Here is a 19,017-nt window from a genome sequence, read left to right as displayed (position 1 = left end):
TCTCTCTCTCTCTCTCTCTCTCTCTCTCTCTCTCTCTCTCTCTCTCTCTCCATGTCTCTCTCCAACACCAATTCAGAGTCATCCAGGAGAAATCAGAGATGCAAAAAGAAATGGAGGAGACAGAGACAGAGCTAGACCTCATGAAACTATTGGTAACTGTTTGTGACTGTGGGCTTGCCTTGGGAAGCAATGTCTGTATCGATTCATAAAGCCAAGGCTTCATCTCAAAGCTCAATGTTGACATTTCAATAATCCACTTACCAAGACCTGTAAGTTTCTTTCCCTGTAGTCCTATTGAGGACAATGGTCAAGTTCTAGACAAGGGAAATAAAGGATCCATTAGTAGTAGTGGTGTTGCTGGGAATAAAGTGCTCTTGGGAGCAAGACTGAGGCTTCCATCTGATAATCCAAGACTAATGTGCAAGAGGGTGGGAGGCTGCATGGCAGGAGAGGTTGAGGTTTGACCCTGGATGGTAATGAATGTCTGAGGGGAATATCAGAAGGACATCTGAGCCATTGGAGCAAACAGAATAAAGCCACATGTGATGTCAGCAGAGAGAAGGGGAAATCCTGGTATCTAGAAGGCTACAGTATCTGCTCTATAACTTCAGTTAAACAGGTCCCAGTCAGAGCTAGGGTGCAGCTTTGTAGTAGAGTACTCATGTGGCATCATGAACCCTGTTCCCTCACCAGCATACACAGAGAAGAACCACACTAAATACCCATGTATTCATTAAGTCTGAGTCCCAGTGTCCCCTGCACTTTATCACCCTAAGCATCTCTAGGTAAGAAACGTCCCTCCAACCCATCCTAGCTCAATTCTAAGCCTGCCTCATGTGCTTCGGCTAGACCAGGATGTCCTGGTCTTCATAGGGTACAGAAGGTCTGTGTCATGAACCCAGGAGCGACAAAGTGAACTGGTTCTGTCCCTCTGTATTTAGATAATTGTAGAAAGAATGCAATGAAAGTAATTAACACACTTAATAATTAATATGATTAACACTGTTATGCTCACAGTTAATGATCAGGATGAGTGGGTCACTGTAGATAACACTCACTGGGCCCCAGGTTTTACATTCCTAGGGACCTGTGTCAACTGGGACATGAATAAATGAGAGTCCTGATATCCTTAACTTTAGCTTCCCACCTACTGAGAGGCTGTGACCATTTTCCCTTCAAAGGTAGGTTTATTCTGAGTCTCAGGTTCATGCTTTAAGGCTACCATCTTCACATTCCCTGGGGTTAGAATTGTCACTTCTGACGGTGTCATTGCATAGCAGTGCTGTGCAGCCATCAGAAAGAACAAGACCCTTGTGAGGCCTCTGATGCCTACAGAGGCCTCATTCATTCACTTTTATTCTCTGTAAACTCCACCCCTGATCCATGTTCTTGGAGAATCAGGCAGAAGGACCTGAGTACTCAGACGTGGTGAGTCTCATGTGCTGTGTATGAGAAACAGTCTTTGTCCCATAGGAGTTGAGCTGCAGAGCTTAATAGTACAGACATAAGACCTGGAGTCATAACCCCAGTGTCTCTACTGGTTTTTGGTGATTCACTGTCTCCCTTGCACCATGAAGCTGAATCCCTCCAGCTACAGTGTTCTTCATTGATGAGTCTGGGTCAGCACCCTCAAAGACATTGCTTTCCAAGGCTGCCCTAGAGATCAGATATAAGAAGACTGCACACTGAACTTCCTTTCAGAAACATCCACAGCCTGTCCTCAGGGCTTGATTGTGGTCAGAAATCTCACTTGAGATAGTAATCAGGAATGGAATTCACTTCATTACCCAAGCTAGACCATCATGACATGTGCCAACCTTCCAAAGGGTTCCATGGTGACTGGCGTGAGGCACAGGACCACAAAAGACAAAGAATGAGCCTCAGAAGAATGGAGGGTATGAGAGTCAGGCACAGGCTTGAGAGAAAAACACTTTCTTCCTTCACATGGAATGCCCTGTTCTCCACAGGTGAGGACCATGTAGATATAATTTGTGATATAGAGGTGACTGGTGGCTTTATTCTAAGATTATATGTGTGCTGTTATATTAGCAATATGCATATCTATATACCACAGCATTCCTGGTATAAACAGAGAGCAGAAAGGGGCAATGTCTCCTCTGAAAATGGAGTGACAGATGGATATGAGCAGCCATGGGTGTGCTAGGAACTTAACTTAGCATCTCTGTAAGATCAGCCACTGCTCTTAAATATACAACCATCTTTTGAGCCATTCAGGATCACTGTTTTCAGAAGCAGTTCTGACTGACAAAAAGGTAGATACCAAGCACATGCTGGAACTATGCCTCTAAGGACTCGTGTGTTTGGCATATCCTAGATAGGGATTGGGGATGCGACCTTTCTCAATATGAGAGCATTGTTACTAAAACCCAGGACCTAAACCCAATCCTTGCAAGGATGATTTCTCTAAAGAGCACAATCAGGTGATGAAAGAGAGATGGGAAAGTTGTGTGAAATCAGTGGCTCCTTAGCCAAGAGAGCCATGTGGTACATGCAGAATCTAATGGGACAGGGAAGCAAAACCATATCCATTATGTTCCAGGCAGAGTGACTGTTGGACAGCAGAGGTCTCATGATTGCCTGTCTAATACATGGGCTCAGGAGTCATGAAATGCTACAAAAATTTTTCAAAGACAGTGGCTTAGTTCTGCAATCACATCAGAGTATCCATTTGTTTTCAGTTCTTGGACAAGATGGCCCCTTAAGCATTTAATGAACAATATTAACATCAGCAAGGCTTCCAGGATGGGTATACTGGATATATGGCTAGAGACAGAGAACTTGTGCTTCATATCTTTCACCTGTGGCCTATGTGAGGTTCATGTAGACTCAGTGTTCCCTGTGTCTTAGTTTCCCAGCAACAACACACTTGGGAAACATATGTTGCAGTGTCTACAAGTAGCCTTAATTATGAAAAACAGCCTACACTGGGTCACTATGGCTGTCCAGATCAGCAGCATAGGTTACCATTTTCCTGAAAGGGAGAATTTGTTAGATTTATTCCCTCAGGACATGAATCATGAAGAGCACCTATGTGCTCCGTCCATCTCATGGGGACACTAGCATCCCTGTAAAAACTCATAAGCCATCAGAAGAGTTGGCTGATTGCCTAGGCAACTGCACAGCTGTGCTCTTCATGCTGGGACTCAGAAGGAGGTGCCCAGTGACCTATCCTACCTGTGGCTCTCATACAAGTGCACTCTCTGATTCCCTGAGCTAGGATGTTCAGACAGATAATGCATATTTCTGCTCTGTTAACTCTGAAAGCTCAGATCCCAAAACTGCATGCATTAACTCAAGGTAGCTGGAGTCAGCTTTCTGGGAAACTTATACAGAGCCAGGACTTCCTGGTTGTCCCCTTCTAGTAAGATTCCACTGTTTCTACAACCAGATTCTCAGACCCAGGGAAATTTCTCAGGATGCATTTATCGTGAGAGCCACACAATCTGGGGAAATACTGATTCTATGGCAGAGCTACACACAGAGACATGTATGCACACAAACACTCTCTCTCTCACACACACATACACACACACACAAACACACACACATGCACACACACACACACACACACACACACACACACACACACACATTCTGCCCTGAAGAGAATAACACATCCGGATATTTCAGTTTGTCTACACTGGATCTGTCTTCAGATGAATTACTCAAAAGTGGCACAAATTTCTGACAGGATGAAGCTGCTTGTATTCTAATGCTTACCTCAACACCCAAAATTGTTTGCACAAAAGGGTCAACAAGAACCTTCTCAAAACCTGCACTCAATTAATTCTCATTGGTAAAAAAGATGCCAAGTAACTAGCCAATAGCTAGGGAGAAGAGACGGGAAGGGTTTTAGGTATCCAGGGATCTGGACCAGGAAGGAGAGAGAGCTGCCATGCCACAGGAGGCATGCAGGAGTAAGTACCATGTAAACAATCCAGAAGAACACAGCTCAGAGGGTAGATTAACTGGGTCAAGAGCAGCCAAGATGGAACATAGAATTTAGTGACTAGTAGCTCAGAGGTATCAGTAGGATATAGATTCTTACAGCATGAAAGTTGGGCAGATGTCCAACTGTTGTGCTGCCTAAGGCATATTAAAATATAAAGGCAAAACCCAGAGCTGATCCTGTGCCACAATGCCTCACACTCAAATACTTCTGGGAGAAAGCTGGTCTCCCACTAGTGTTAGCAGACCTGTGAGCACAGGTAAGACTACCACTTCTGTTCCAAGGGACCTGCCCAGAGCTATCAGGGCACAGGAACCAAGATACATCCAAGGACAGGATCCTCCTGGTTTTAGTCTGCAACTTGGTGCTGAACCTGAGACACAACTCTCCATATTCAAATTCCTCCTGAAAAGAACTGGTCTCCTAGGAATACTGACACAGAGGTTTGCAGGACTGACAAGCCACACTCAGAGAAAGCAAGACTAGCTAACACCAGAGATATCCAGATGGCCAGAGACAATGGCAAGAACCTAAGCATCAGAAACAAGGCTACTTGGCATCATCAGAATCCAGTTCTCTTACCACAGTGAGTCCTGCATTCCCAACATGCCAGAAAAGCAAAACTCTGATTTAAAGTCACATCTCATGATGATGAGAGAGGACACTAAGAAAGACATAAATAAATCCATAAAGAAATAGAGAACACAGGTAAATAGCTAGAAGACCTTAAAGAGAAAACACAAAAATCCCTTAAATAATTACAGAAAAACACAAACATCAGGTGTACAAATTGAACAAAACCATCCAAGACCTAAAAATGGAAATAGAATCAATAAAGAAATCACAAAGGAAGACAACATTGCAGATAAAAAAAAAAAAACAACAAAAGAGAATAGGAGTCATAAATAGGAATCATCACCAACAGAATAATACAGGAGATAGAAAATAGAATCTGAGGGGCAGGAGATTTTGAAACATTTACACAACAGTCAAAGATAATGCAAAACTCCTAGCCCACAACATCCAGGAAATCTAAAACACAATGAGAAAACCAAAAGATGACAGTGAAGATCGCAGCTTAAAAGGCCAGTAAATATCTTCAACAAATTATAGAAGAAAACTTCCCTAACCTAAAGATAGCGATGGCCATAAACATACAAGAAGCCTACAGAACTCCAAATAGACTGGATCAGGAAAGAAATTCCTCCCATCACATAATAGCCAAAACACCACTTTGGACCTGGCTCTAGACCTTCTTTTCCTCAGGCTCCTCTCCATGTCCATCCCTGTAATTTTTTCAGACAGAAATAATGATGGGTGAGAGTTATGACTGTGGGATGGCAATCTCATCCCTAACTTGATGTCTTGTCTTCCTGCTGGAGGTGGGCTCTATAAGTTCCCTCTCCCTACTGTCAGGCATTTCATCTAAGATCCCTCTCATTGAGTCCTGCAAATCTCCTACATCCCAGGACTCTGGTGCTTTCTGGAGGGTTCCCTTAACCTCCTATCTCTTGAGGTAGACTTTTCCATCCTTTCTGCTGGCCCTCAAGATTTCTTCATTCCTTTTCCCTCACCCTATGCCAAATCAGATTCATCGAACCCACCCACCCCTCCAACTCTCTCTCCCCGTCTCATCCTTACTTCCCTTCCTACATGTGATTGCTTTCTTCTCCCTCCCAAGTGGGACGGAGACATCCCCACTCAGGCACTTCAGCTTGTTGATCTTTGTGAGTTCTATGGACTGTATCTTGTGTATTCTGTCCTTTTTCTTTTCTTTCTTTTTTTTTTTTTTTTTGCTAACATCCACTTATTAGTGAGTATATACCATGCATGTCCTTTTGGATCTGAGTTACCTCACTCAGAATGATATTTTCTAGTTCCATCATTTGGTTGTAAAACTCGGGATGTCCTTGTTCTTAATAGCTGAGTAGTATTCCATTGTGTAAATGAACCACATTTATTGTATCCATTCTTCTCTCATGGGACTTCTGGGATGTTTCCAGCTTCTGGCTATCACAAATAAGGCCACTATGAACATAGTGGAACAAGTTTCCCTGTGTTATGGTAGGGCATCATTTGGGTGTATTACCAACAGTGGGGTTATGGTGGGGTACCTTTTGGGTATATTCCTGATTTCAGTGGAGTTGCTTCAAGTATGTCTCCATTAAATTTGATATACAATAGAGGTCTGCCCGGTCTGTGTTCATTCAGAGATGATGCACCTAACCCTCAATAGACTAGAATCCCCAGGGAATTTAGATGTCATGTGGAATGGGGTGTGGGGACATCCACATGGAGACAGGGGGTAGGGATGAGATATGGGATGTGGAAGAGTCAGAGGGAGGAAATGGGAGGAGGGATAAAATATGGAGTAGGAAGAAAGGAAGAAAAGAAAGAAAGGAAGGAAAGAAAGAAAGAAACAAAGAAAGAAACAAAGAAAGAAAGAAAGAAAGAAAGAAAGAAAGAAAGAAAGAAAGAAAGAAAGAAACAAAGAAAGAAACAAAGAAAGAAACAAAGAAAGAAAGAAAGAAAGAAAGAAAGGAGGGAGGGAGGGAGGGAGGATTATAAATTTATTCAACTTCTCCAGAAAAAAATTAAATCAATATCCCTCATGATAGCTTGAATAATAACAGTACATTCCTTATTAATCATTTCCAAATATATCTATTGACTAGTGAGCTAAGAGTATTTATCCAGCAGTCCTGGGATGTCTCCCATTATTATTGTGTGGGTAATGAGTACTTTGGGCTTTGATAAAGTTTCTTTTATGACTATCGGTGCTCTCGCAGTTGTAGTATAGATGTTCAGGATTGAGAATTCTTTTTGGTAGATTTTGTTCCTTTGATGAATATGAAGTGCACTTCCTCATCTTTTTTATAACTTTTGGTTGAAAGTTGATTTTATTCGGTATTAAAATGTGTTTTCCTGTAATTCTTTAATGGCTTTTTGTGTTTCCTCTTTAAGGACTTCTACCTGTTTAGCAGTGTTTTCCTGTAATTCTTTGAGTGATTTTTGTGCTTCTTCTTTAAGGACTTCTACCTGTTTAGAAGTGTACTCCTGTATTTCTTTAAGTAAATTATTAATGCCTTTCTTAAAATCCTCTACCAGCATGATGAGATATGTTCTTAAATCTGAATCTTGCTCTTTGGGTTTGATGGGGTATCCAGGCCTCTGTGATGAGCATACTGGGTGTGCCAAGTGTTCTTGGTTTCTGTTAGTAAGATTCTTATGTTTGCCTTTTGCCATGTGGTAATCTCTGGTGTTAGATGTTCTATCTGTCTCTGACTGGAGCTTATCCTCCTGTAATTCTTTAGCCTCTGTTAGCACTCCTGGGAGTCCAACTCTCTCCTGAGTCCCAGTAGTCAGAGTACTCTTTGTAGGCAAGCTCTCCTCTTGCAGGGAAGTTGCCCAGAGGTCTGGAGCTCAGATCCACCTCCTGGCTGAAGATGAAGGCCCATAGGGACCCTGTCCAAGAAGCTCTGCTGCTTCTGCTGTCCATGTGCTCTCCTGCGTGGACTCGTTTCTAAGAGACCGTGGATAAAAGATGGTGATTTCACCTTAGTCCTGGTGTCAGACCCCTCTCAGGAGGCCGACTCTCCTCAGTGATCCTAAGTTCCTGGGTTTGCTAGGGTGCCTGCAGCATGGAGAGTCCACTGGGGATCCACAGTGGGACAGTCTGCCGAGTTTGCTCCCAAGGTTGCAAATGGCTGGCACAGACCAGAACAAACACCAGCAGCTGATCAATGTGGTTTCATTGTGCCAGCAGGAAGAGAGACAAATGAAACCACATTGATCAGCCAGGAGGTGGATCTGAGGAAAACACAACCAAACAGGTGATGGAATTGAAAAAAACCATCAAGATCTAAAAATGGAAGTAGAAACACTAAAGAAAACCCAAAGGGAGATGACTCTGGAGATAGATATTCTAGGAAAGAAATCAATAAACATAGATGCAATCATCAGCAACAGAATACAAGAGATAGAAGAGAGAATTTCACGTACAGAAAAATCCATAGAAAACATGGGTACAACAATCAAAGAAAATGCAAAATGCAAAAAGATCCTAACTCAAAACATCCAGGATATCCAGGATACAATGAGAAGACCAAACCTGAGGATAATAGGTATAGATAAGAATGAAGATTTTCAACTTAAAGGGCCAGTAAATATCTTCAACAAAATTATGGAAGAAAACTTCCCAAACCTAAAAAAAGAGATGCCCATGACCATACAAGAAGCCTACAGAACTCCTAATAGACTGGACCAGAAAATAAATTCCTCTTGACACATAAGAATCAGACCAACAAATGCACTAAATAAAAATAGAATATTAAAAGCATTAAGGAGAAAAGGTCAAGTAACATATAAAGGCAAACCTATTAGAATTACACCAGAGTTCTCACCAGAGACTATGAAAGCCAGAAGATCCTGGAAAGATTTTATGCAGACGCTAAGAGAACACAAATGCCACCCCAGGGTAAGATACCCAGCAAAATTCTAAATTAACATACATGCAGAAACCAAAGTATTCCTCGACAAAACCAAATTTACACAATATCTTTCCACAAATCCAGCCCTTCAAAGGATAATAAATGGAATACTCCAACACAAGGAGGGAAATTATGCCCTAGAAAAGTAAGAAAGTAATAATTCAACAAACCTAAAAGAAGACAGCCATAAGAAGAGAATCCTAACTCTAACAACAAAAATAACAGGAAGCAACAGTTAATTTTCCTTAGTATCTCTTAATATCAATGGACTCAATTCACAAATTAAAAGAAATAAACTAATAGACTGGCTACATAAACAGGACCCAATATTTTGCTGCATACAAGAAACTCACCTCAGGGACAAAGACAGACACTACCTAAGTAAAAGGCTGAAAAATAATTTTCCAAGCAAAAGGTACAAAAAAACAAGCTGGAGAAGCCATTCTAATATTGAATAAAATCAACTTCAAACCCAAAGTTAACAGAAAAAAAAGGATGGGCACTTCATACTCATCAAAAGTAAAATCTTCCAAGATGAACTCTCAATTCTGAATATCTATGCTCCAAATGCAAGGGCAGCCACATTCATTAAGGAAACTTTAGTAAAGCTCAAAGCACACATGGCACCTTACACAATAATACTGGGAGACTTCAACACCCCATTCTCAACATTGGAGAGATCCTGGAAACAGAAACCAAAGAGAGACATATTGAAACTACTAGAAGTTATGAAACAAATAGATTTAACAGATATCTACAGACATTTTATCATAAAACAAAAGGATACACCTTCTTCTCAGCAACTCATGGTACCTTCTCCAAAATTGACCATATAATTGGTCACAAAACAGGCCTCAATGGATACAAAAATATTGAATTTATACCATGAATCCTATCAGATCACCACTGACTAAGGCTGATCTTCAATAACAACATAAATGATAGAAAGCCAACATTGACGTGGAAGCAGAAAAACACTCTACTCAATGATACCTTGGTCAAGGAAGAAATAAAGAAAGAAACTAAAGACTTTTTAGAGTTTAATGAAAATGAAGCCACAACATACCCAAACTTATGGGGCACAATAAAAGAATTCTTAGGAGGAAAACTCAAAGCTCTGAGTGCCTCCAAAAAGAAACTAGAGAGAGCATACACTAGCAGCTTTACAACACACCTAAAAGCTCTAGAAAAAAGAAAGCAAATTAACCCAAGAGGAGTAGACAGCAGGAAAAAATTCAAACTTAGGGCTGAAATCAACCAAGTGGAAACAAAAAGAACTATACAAAGAAACAACCAAACCAGGGGCTGTTTCTTTGAGAAAATCAGCAAGATAGATAACCCTTTAACCAGACTAACTAGAGGGCACAGGAACAGTATCCCAATTAACAAAATCAGAAATGAAAAAGGAGACATAACAATAGAACATAAGGAAATCCAAAACATCATCAGATTCTACTACAAAATGCTATTCTCAACAAAACTGCAAAGCCTGGATGAAATGGACAATTTCCTAGATAGATACCAGGTACCTATTAAAGTTAATCAGGATCAAATTAACAATCTAAACAGCCCCATTTCCACTAAAGAAATAGAAGCAGTCATTAATCATCTCCCAAACAAAAAGAGCCCAGGACCAGATGGGTTTAGTGCAGAGTTCTATCAGGCCTTCAAAGAAGACCTAATTTTAATTCTCCTCAAACTATTCAACAAAATAGAAACAGAAGGTACTCTACCCAACTCATTCTATGAAGCCACAATTACTCTGATACCTACACCACATAAAAACCCAACAAAGAAAGAGAACTTCAGACCAATTTTCCTTATGAATATTGATGCAAAAATACTCAAAAAATCCTTGAAAACTGAATCCAAGAACACATCAAAACAATCATCCACTATAATCAAGTAGGCTTCATCCCAGGAATGCAGGGATGGCTTAATATATGGAAATCCAACAACTTAATCCACTATATAAACACACGCAAAGACAGAAACCACATGATTAACTCGTTAGATGCTGAGAAAGCATTTGACAAAATCCAACACCCACTCACGATAAAAGTCTTGGAAAGATCAGGAACTCAAGACACATACCTAAACATGATAAAAGCAATCTACAGCAAACCAGTAGCCAACATCAAACTAAATGGAGAGAAACTTGAAACAATCCCACTAAAAACAGGGACTAGACAAGGCTGCCTACTTTCTCCCTACTTATTCACAATCTAATACTTGAAGTCCTAGCCAGAGCAATTTAACAACAAAAGAAGATGAAGGGGATACAATTTGGAAAGGAAGAAGTCAAAATTATCACTATTTGCAGAAGATACGATAATATATATAAGTGACCCTAAAAATTCCACCAGAGAACTCCTAAACCTGATTAACATCTTCAGTGCAGTAGCTGGATATAAAGTTAATTCAAACAAGTCAATGGCCTTTCTCTACACAAAGAATAAACAGGCTGAGAAAGAAATTAGGGAAACAACACCCTTCACAATAGTCACAAATAATACAAAATACCTTGGTGTGACTCTAACTAAGGAAGTGAAACATCTGTATGATAAGAACTTCAAGTCTCTGAAGAAAGAAATCAAAGAAGATCTCGGAATATGGAAAGATCTCCCATGCTCATGGATTGGCAGGATTAATATAGTAAAAATGGCTATCTTGCCCAAAGCAATCTACATATTCAATGCAATCCCCATCAAAATTTTAGCTCAATTCTTCACAAAATTATAAAAGGCAATTTGTAAATCCATCTGGAATAACAAAAAACCTAGGATAGCACAAACTATTCTGAACAATAAAAGAACCTCTGGTAGGATCACCATGCCTGAACTCAAGATGTACTACAGAGAAATTGTGTTAAAAACTCCATGAAACTGGTACAGTGACAGACAGGTAGATTAATGGGATAGAATTGAAGGTACAGAAATGAATCCACACATGTATGGTCACTTAATTTTGACAAAGGAGCTAAAACCATCCAGTGGAAAAGACAGCATTTTCAACAAATGGTGCTGCCTCAACTGGCTATTATCATGTAGAAGAATGTAAATTGATCCATTGTTTTCTACTTATACAAGGTTCAAGTCTAAGTTGATCAAGGAACTCCACATAAAACCAGAGATACTGAAACTTATAGAGGAGGAAGTAGAGGAATGCCTTGAAGATATAGGCACAGGGGAAAAATTCCTGAACAGAACATCAACAGCTTGTGCTATAAGATTGAGTATCAGCAAATAGGACTTCATAAAGTTAAAAAGCTTCCATAAGGCAAAAGACACCATCAATAAGACAAAAAGGCCACCAAAAGATTGGGAAAGGATCTTTACCAATCCTAAATCAGATAGGGGACTAATATCGAATATATACAAAGAACTCAAGAAGCTGGACTCCAGAAAATCAAATAACCCCATTGAAAATGGGATACAGAGCTAAACAAAGAATTCTCAACTTAGGAATACTGAATGGCTAAGAAGCATCTGAAAAAAATGTTCAACATCCTTAATCATCAGGGAAATGCAAGTGAAAACAACCCTGAGGTTCCACCTCACACCAGTCAGAATGGCTAAGATCAAAAACTCAGATGACAGCAGATGCTGCCAAGGATGTGGTGAAAGAGGAACACTCCTCCATTGCTGGTGGAATTGCAAGTTGGTATAACCACTCTGGAAATCAGTCTGGCAGTTCCTCAGAAAATTGGACATAGTACTAATGGAAGATCCAGCAATAACTCTCCTGGGCTGTGGGTCACTGGGCTATGCTCAGGCAGTCTGGTCTTTAGTTGAGCTGAGGTCTGAACACCGGAAGGGTGATAATTGACCTACATGACAAGGTAGGTGTTCCCTCATGCTCCTGGAACTCTGGCTCCTGCCTAAGTTACTGTCCCCTACAGCCCCCACAAGAGAAGCATGGCTAGAAGTCATGTAGGCAGTGTCCCAAGCTTCTGACCTTCAGGCTAAGCCCCTCCCCAGTTACCCAGCAACAGTAAAGACCATAAAATGGACTGTTAGGCCCCTCATCACCTCTCTCTTACTCCTCACTCTTACCATCTCACTCCTCTCTCTTTGTCTACTCTCCTCTTAGTCTCTCACTCCTTTGTTCTCTTACTCTACTCTCCTCTTCTCTCACTCCTCTCTGTCTTCTCCTCTCCCCCTCTTACTCTTACTTTCTTTCTAGCCTTTCCTCTCTCTCTCTCTCTTTTCTACCTTCTCTCTTACCCCCTGCCTCTCTATAGTAAAGCTCTAAAACCATAGACAGTCTCTGTTCAAGATCCGCAGCACTCACACTCACCGGTGTGGGAACCTTTTTTCCTTCATCCCTCCTTACATAACCCCGGGGCTTTAGAGTGTAGCCCCAGGGCTCCCAGGTTGGGCTGCCCCTTGTCCACCCTGTAAAGAATGGGTAAAAGGCTTGGATGCCCATCCGGGGCTGAGTGGAAAAAGTCTGGAAGTCCCCCCCCCCACATACACCTTACCAGAGAATAGGTAAACTTCTGGTAGGGCATGGGTCTTTCCACCCTCTCTTTCCCTTGGGCCCCTTTTTAGTTCCTACATTGGCCATATACCCTGAAGATGTTGCAACATTTAATAAGGACACATGCTCGACTATGTTCATAGCAGCCTTATTTATAATAGCCAGAAGCTGGAAAGAACCCAGATGTCCCTCAACAGAGAAATGGATACAGAAAATGTGATACATTTACACAATGAAGTACTACTCAGCTATTGAAAACAATAAATTTATGAAATTCTTATGCTAATGGATGGATCTGGAGGATAGCATCCTGAGAGAGGTAACCCAATCACAAAAGAACACACATGATATGCACTCACTGATAAGAGGATATTAGCCTGGAAATGCCCAAGTTTAATTTGCAAAACACATTAAACTCAAGAAGAAGACCAAAATGTGCATACTTCATTCCTTTTTAGAATGGGGAATAAAATTCCCATGGATTGAGTTAAGAGACATAGTTCAGAGCAGAACCTGAAGGAATGACCATCCAGAGAATGCCCTAATTGGGGATTGACCCAAAAAACACCAAACCCAGACACTAGGCAGATGCCAACAAGAGCCTGATGACAGGAGGCTGAAAGAGCTGTCTCCTGTGAGGTTCTGCCAGTACCTGGCAAATACAGAAGTGGATGTTCACAGTCACCTATTGGATGGAACACAGGACCCCCAATGGAGGAGCTATAGAAAGTACCCAAGGAGATGAAGGGGTCTGTAACCCTAGAGGAGGAACAACAATATGAACTAACCAGTACCTCCAGAGCTTATATCTCTAGCTCAATATGTAGCAGAATATGTCCTAGTCAGCCATCATTGGGAGGAGAGGCCCTTGGTCTTGCGAAGATCATATGGCCCAGTACAGGGGAATGCCAGGGCCAGGAGGCAGGAGTGGGTAAGTTGGGGAGCAGGACAAGGGGAGGGTATAGGGGACTTTCAGGATAGCATTTGGAATGTAAATGAAGAAAATATCTAATAATTTTAAAAAAAAAGAACTCTGTGAAGTAAATAAAATATACAAAACATTTTTTAAAAATGTAAAGAAGAAAAGGAGGCTCAAAATTCCATGCATCCATCTGGATGGTGAACTGTAACAGCAGTGATCCATTGGTATACAGTGTGCCTTGGAAAATGTTTGCAGACCCAGGAGTGTTGATTGGTGTCTATAACAAACTTTGTGAGTTCATGGATATTGGGATGGTTTGTACATACTTAAGCCAGGGAGTAGTACTATTGGAGGTTTGGACTTGTTGGAGTAGGTGTATCAGTGTGGATGTAGAATTTAATATGCTAGCCCTAGCTGCCTGGAGGTGAGTATTTGGCTATCACCCTTCAAATGAAGATGTAGAACTCTCACCTCTGCTACACCATGCCTATCTGGATACTACCATTCTCCTGCCTGAATGATGATGGACTGAATCTCTGACCTGTAAGCCAGCCACAATAAAATATTCTCATTCATAAGACTGGCATTGGTCATGGTGTTTGTTCACCACAGTAAAACCCTAAGACAGAAGTTGGTACCAGGAGTGGGGTATTGCTGTGATAGGACTGACCATACTTTGAAGAATGTGGATTTGGGGACTTTGGATTTGGAAAGCAGTGGAATGATTTAAATGGGAATTAATGAGCCATCCTAGTAGGTATATGGAAAATTTTGTTGCTGGTAGTAATTTGAACTATTCTGACCTGGACCGAGAGGATTGAGAGGAGAAGAATTTCATTACATGGTGTAAAGACTGTTTTGTGATATTTTTGGAGAAGAATATCACTACTTGTTAACCTTGTATAAAGAGTCTGCCTGAGGCTAAGTTGAAGAGACTTAGATCAATTTCATTGACAAAGAAAGAATCAGAAATGCCCATCATAGACTTTGTTTCATATCATGAAGAGCATTTTCAACAAGCATAGGAAGCTGACAGAGGAAAACTATAAAATCTATGGTTCATTTATTAAAAGGGCACCAGGAAGTGTAATGGAATTGAATTCTATGTTCTAGGAGATAACAGATTAAGAGATTTGGGAACAAGATCCTTCCCAGCTACGTTTATATTCAGGAATAATGAAACACCTTAAAACACAGGGCACAAATGCAAACAGATTATTGACTCCAAGGCCAGAACAGAACAAAACAGGTTATAGGTAAAGAAAAGCTTAAATCCTGGCATGGTGATACACACCTTTATTCTCAGCATCACAGGAGAAGTGAGCCATGCAGATCTCTGAGTTCAAGGTCAATCTACAGAGTCAATGCCAAGAAAGTCAAGCTTAGGCAGAGAGGGAATCAGAAAAGAGAATGCTGGTAATAGAATGAAGGGGGCCCAGGAAGCAGCAGAACATAGTAGCTTGGGCCATGTGGCTCTGGCTTTAGTGTGAAAAGTAGAAGGAACAACTGAGACAATTGATGCTGGTTACCAGGAGCTAAGAAATCAGCAATCATTAAGAAGATACCAGCATCACTGAGCTGAAATCTTCAGGAAAGTGTTTACTGGGAGCACAAAGAAGCTATGTTCCAGAGATAGTCAAGGTTGTACCATGTGCTGCAGGTGTAATTGGTTATAGGTAAGAGTCACCCAGGTGGTACTGGTTTTGAAAAGCATGAAGGGTTCATGAAGAGCATCTGAGACTTGTCACTGTGAAAGGTCAGAGAAGGTCACTGCTGAAGATAGAGCCTCAGTTGCAGTCCACAGCCCAGGACTGATGGCTCATTCAAAGGATTTGAGGCTTGGCATCATGAAGAGAGGTTATAAGAGGCCATTGATGAAGCCTACTTGCAGGGAAAGACACCAGTGAATTGGAGATGTCAGTACAATAGGATGATCACCAAGAAGAGCAGCAGCAGTGGAGTAGATGAAACTGAGCTTAGATTGCTACAGAGAGCAAAACTGGAGAAGTGATACTAGCCATTTGGAAGAGCCCAGAAGACCATGTGTGGATCCCAGATATTGAAACAAGAAGCTCTAACATTGAAGGTGCTTTGTAGAACCCAAGATGTTTGAGATGTTACATCCATTGGCTATCGTTGAAGAAATCTGCTAACAAGGAGACCAAGCAGTCCAGGAGAAAGAAGGTTGTTTGAAAAGCACAGATTAAAAAGGAGTGCACACATGAAAACCACTTTGATATCAGACATTGAGATGCAGTGTTTAGAATATGCCCAGCTGGTTTCCTGTTTTGCTTTGTGGATTAAAATTAAGTGATGAGATGAATCATAAAAGAAATTTTGAACTTTGGACTTTTAACATTTGTTCAGACTACTATAGACTATGGGGACTTGGGAAGTTGAAATAAATGTACTTTTTATTATACGATGTTTAGGTATTTCCCCCATACACTGATATATATAGGCAAGCCTATGAAGAACAGGGAGTGGAATGTGATGTTCATATGTTTGTCCCAAGGAGTGGCACTACTGGGCGTGTGGCTTTTTTGGAGTAGGTATGTTACTGTAGTTTTGGACTTTAATACCCTATCCCTAGCTTCCTGGAAGTGGGTATACTGCTAGCAGCCTCCAGATAAAGATGTAGAACTCTCAGCTCTGCTGCAACATGCCTCCATGGATGCTGCCATGCTTCTGCCTGAATGATAATGAACTGAATCTCTGACCTGTAAGTCAGCCAAAATTGAATGTTGTCCTTTCTAAGACTTGCAAGTTCACGGTGTCTGTTCACAGCAGTAAACACTGACTAAGGCAACTGTCAACCTCAGTTCTCCCTTTTGGTTCAGCAAAAGCTTGAAACTCAATGTTCATTAGCAACAAATGGAACACTTTACCCTTGGGCTGCACTGTGCAACAATAGTGAGCAGAGCAGTGTGAGGAGGGTACCTCCAGCTTGAAAAAATGGACACAGACATTGTGGTACCATATGCTCCATGGAATACTATGGAACTATTAAAAATAAAGAAATCATTAATTTGAAGACACATGGATGGAAGTTGAGAATAACATACTGAATGAAGTAACCCAGTACCAAAATGGCATACATGGTATGTATTTACTTATAAGTAGATATTAGCCAAAAAATACAAGATTCATACACTACACTGCACTGAATCAAAGAAGCTAAACAAGTTGGAAAGCCAAGGGTGTATACATAAATCCCATAAGAAGGGGGGAGCAGATGGAGGGAGAGAACTGGGTAGGAGAGGGGGTGTGGGAGAAAATGGAGGGGTTCAGGATCAGGTGTGGGGAGGGATAGGAGAGATGGTGAACTGGCCATACAATTGAATGGAAATCTGTAACTGGCAGAGGTGGGTAGGTGTGGGCATCTCAATATAAAAATGATATAGCATGAGAGGACGGGTCACTCATTCATCACGGCCAGGCTGACTGGAAGACTGGTCTTTGAGTTGGCTGGGTTGAATGCCTCACATTGGTACTCTCCAGCATCCTCCTTCCTCACAGTATGTATCCTGAGTTGGCACTTTGACGGGGACAGGGTCATCCTCTCTGTGAGCTGAAGACTCTGATTGTTGAAGAGCCAACGGATGGAGATCCCAGTGTTGTCTGAGAAGCAAGTGAAGACCACTGAGCTCGGTACTCTAACTGTGCTGTCTGTGACTCTCACAACAGGCTGTGTCACAAGCTCTGCAAAGAAACAAAGGGGGGACCAAATGATATTCATCTTTCACACAACTCAAACAGACCCTCTATAGCTCACACTGAATAAAGCAATTGGAGCTGTGACTATAGATATATCTTGTGCTTTGCATCTGCAACCTACAAACTGTATGATCCTGATTCAGCTACTGAGGTTGATGTGCCTCAGTTTACTTGAAGTAGGACACTCTGTACATGATCGTTGCACTGACTATGAGATAAGATTAGGTCTGAGCAATGTTCTGACCTGGGGTGGTGAAGCTGCTTGCATCAATAGCATCTGTTCCACTTACCCTAGGCTGGATTCCTGAGGGTAAGGAGGTGCTTGGGGAACTGTCACCTCTGTCCCAACCCTTGGAGACATTATTTTCATACGAGTATCCTAAGTCTATCAGAACAATTGGCTTCTGTCCTGGTACCTGTCTGTTGAGACTCATGAGAAGGAGGTGCACAGGTGACCCACATGAATGCAGCTGTCATGGAAGTAAACAGCTGATCCTACACCCTATGGGACTTGGACACTCAGCCAAGCCTTGTTCCCTGTCAGCTCTGACAGGAAATTCAATGCTGCCCCTGAGGAGAAGCTGTTTTGGACACCTAGAGTTGAGTCTGGATCCTTCAATTCCTGATGCTCCTCTTACTGATTCAGTAGTGAGCTGGATCATGGAAGAATGGGAATACAGACTGAAAGGAAGAAACAAGGCAAAGAGACAAATCCATCAATATTGAGATCTTTGTCTTTGGTGAAAAGACAGGGTCCTCTGACCAGAGAAGCTTAGATCTGTCACTCAGTGGAGGTGGGTGGGAGTGTCTGCTCAAGTCAAAGGGATTGAACAAATGACCTCAATGCCCTCGGTGGGCCTAACTATAGTCTCCCCTCCCCCAGCCTGGAACCTGCTTGCTCAGGGGTGGAGTTTCCTGCCCATTCGTTCTACCACGCCCACTGCTGGACCATGCCGCTTTGCTGTTTGGAGCCACACAAGTGCTCATCCTGCTACTGGACCCCGAGTTATTTGGCGGGAATCAGGTCCCTTCCCCCTTCTTTTATAACTGAGTGTCGGAACAAGTAAAATTGAGCTTTGACCAGAATGAAACTGTCTTGGCTCCGTTTCTTCTTTCGCCCCGTCTAGTTCCTCTCTTTTAGCCCGAGCTGCCATCTCAGTTGCGAGCTGCTGGCCGGACGCAACAGTTTGGTGCTAGAACTGGGACCTGAAGAATGGCAGAGGGACGCTAAGAGAAACGCTGTTGGTGTGGAGCTCCACAGGAAAGGCAAAGGATCTTCGTATCGGGCACCGGAGCAACGAACAGGTACACGTGCTAGCACTAGCTTAAAATTTCATTTTTGAAATTATGAATCAAATGGATCTGGCAGATATCTACAGAACATTCTATCCTAAAACAAAAGGATATACCTTCTTCTCAGCACCTCATGGTACCTT

General features: G+C 41.7%; 1 protein-coding gene across 1 annotated transcript; it reads right to left on the bottom strand.

Moving 5' to 3' along the window:
• Positions 1-413: 413 nt before the first annotated feature.
• LOC110287972 (carcinoembryonic antigen-related cell adhesion molecule 2-like) lies at positions 414-16,833 on the bottom strand. The gene is made up of 3 exons (XM_021154443.1): positions 16,753-16,833; positions 2,986-2,992; positions 414-508 (listed from the first exon to the last, which is right to left on the bottom strand). The coding sequence occupies exons 1-3, from the start codon at positions 16,831-16,833 to the stop codon at positions 414-416; spliced, it is 183 nt and encodes a 60-aa protein (XP_021010102.1).
• Between the last annotated feature and the right edge of the window lie 2,184 nt (positions 16,834-19,017).

Source organism: Mus caroli, unplaced genomic scaffold (assembly GCF_900094665.2).
Source record: "Mus caroli unplaced genomic scaffold, CAROLI_EIJ_v1.1 scaffold_13545_1, whole genome shotgun sequence".
In the NCBI taxonomy this organism is placed as follows: domain Eukaryota; kingdom Metazoa; phylum Chordata; class Mammalia; order Rodentia; family Muridae; genus Mus; species Mus caroli.
Note: the sequence above shows the minus strand (reverse complement) of the source record. Positions and strands in the feature narration are given on the sequence as shown.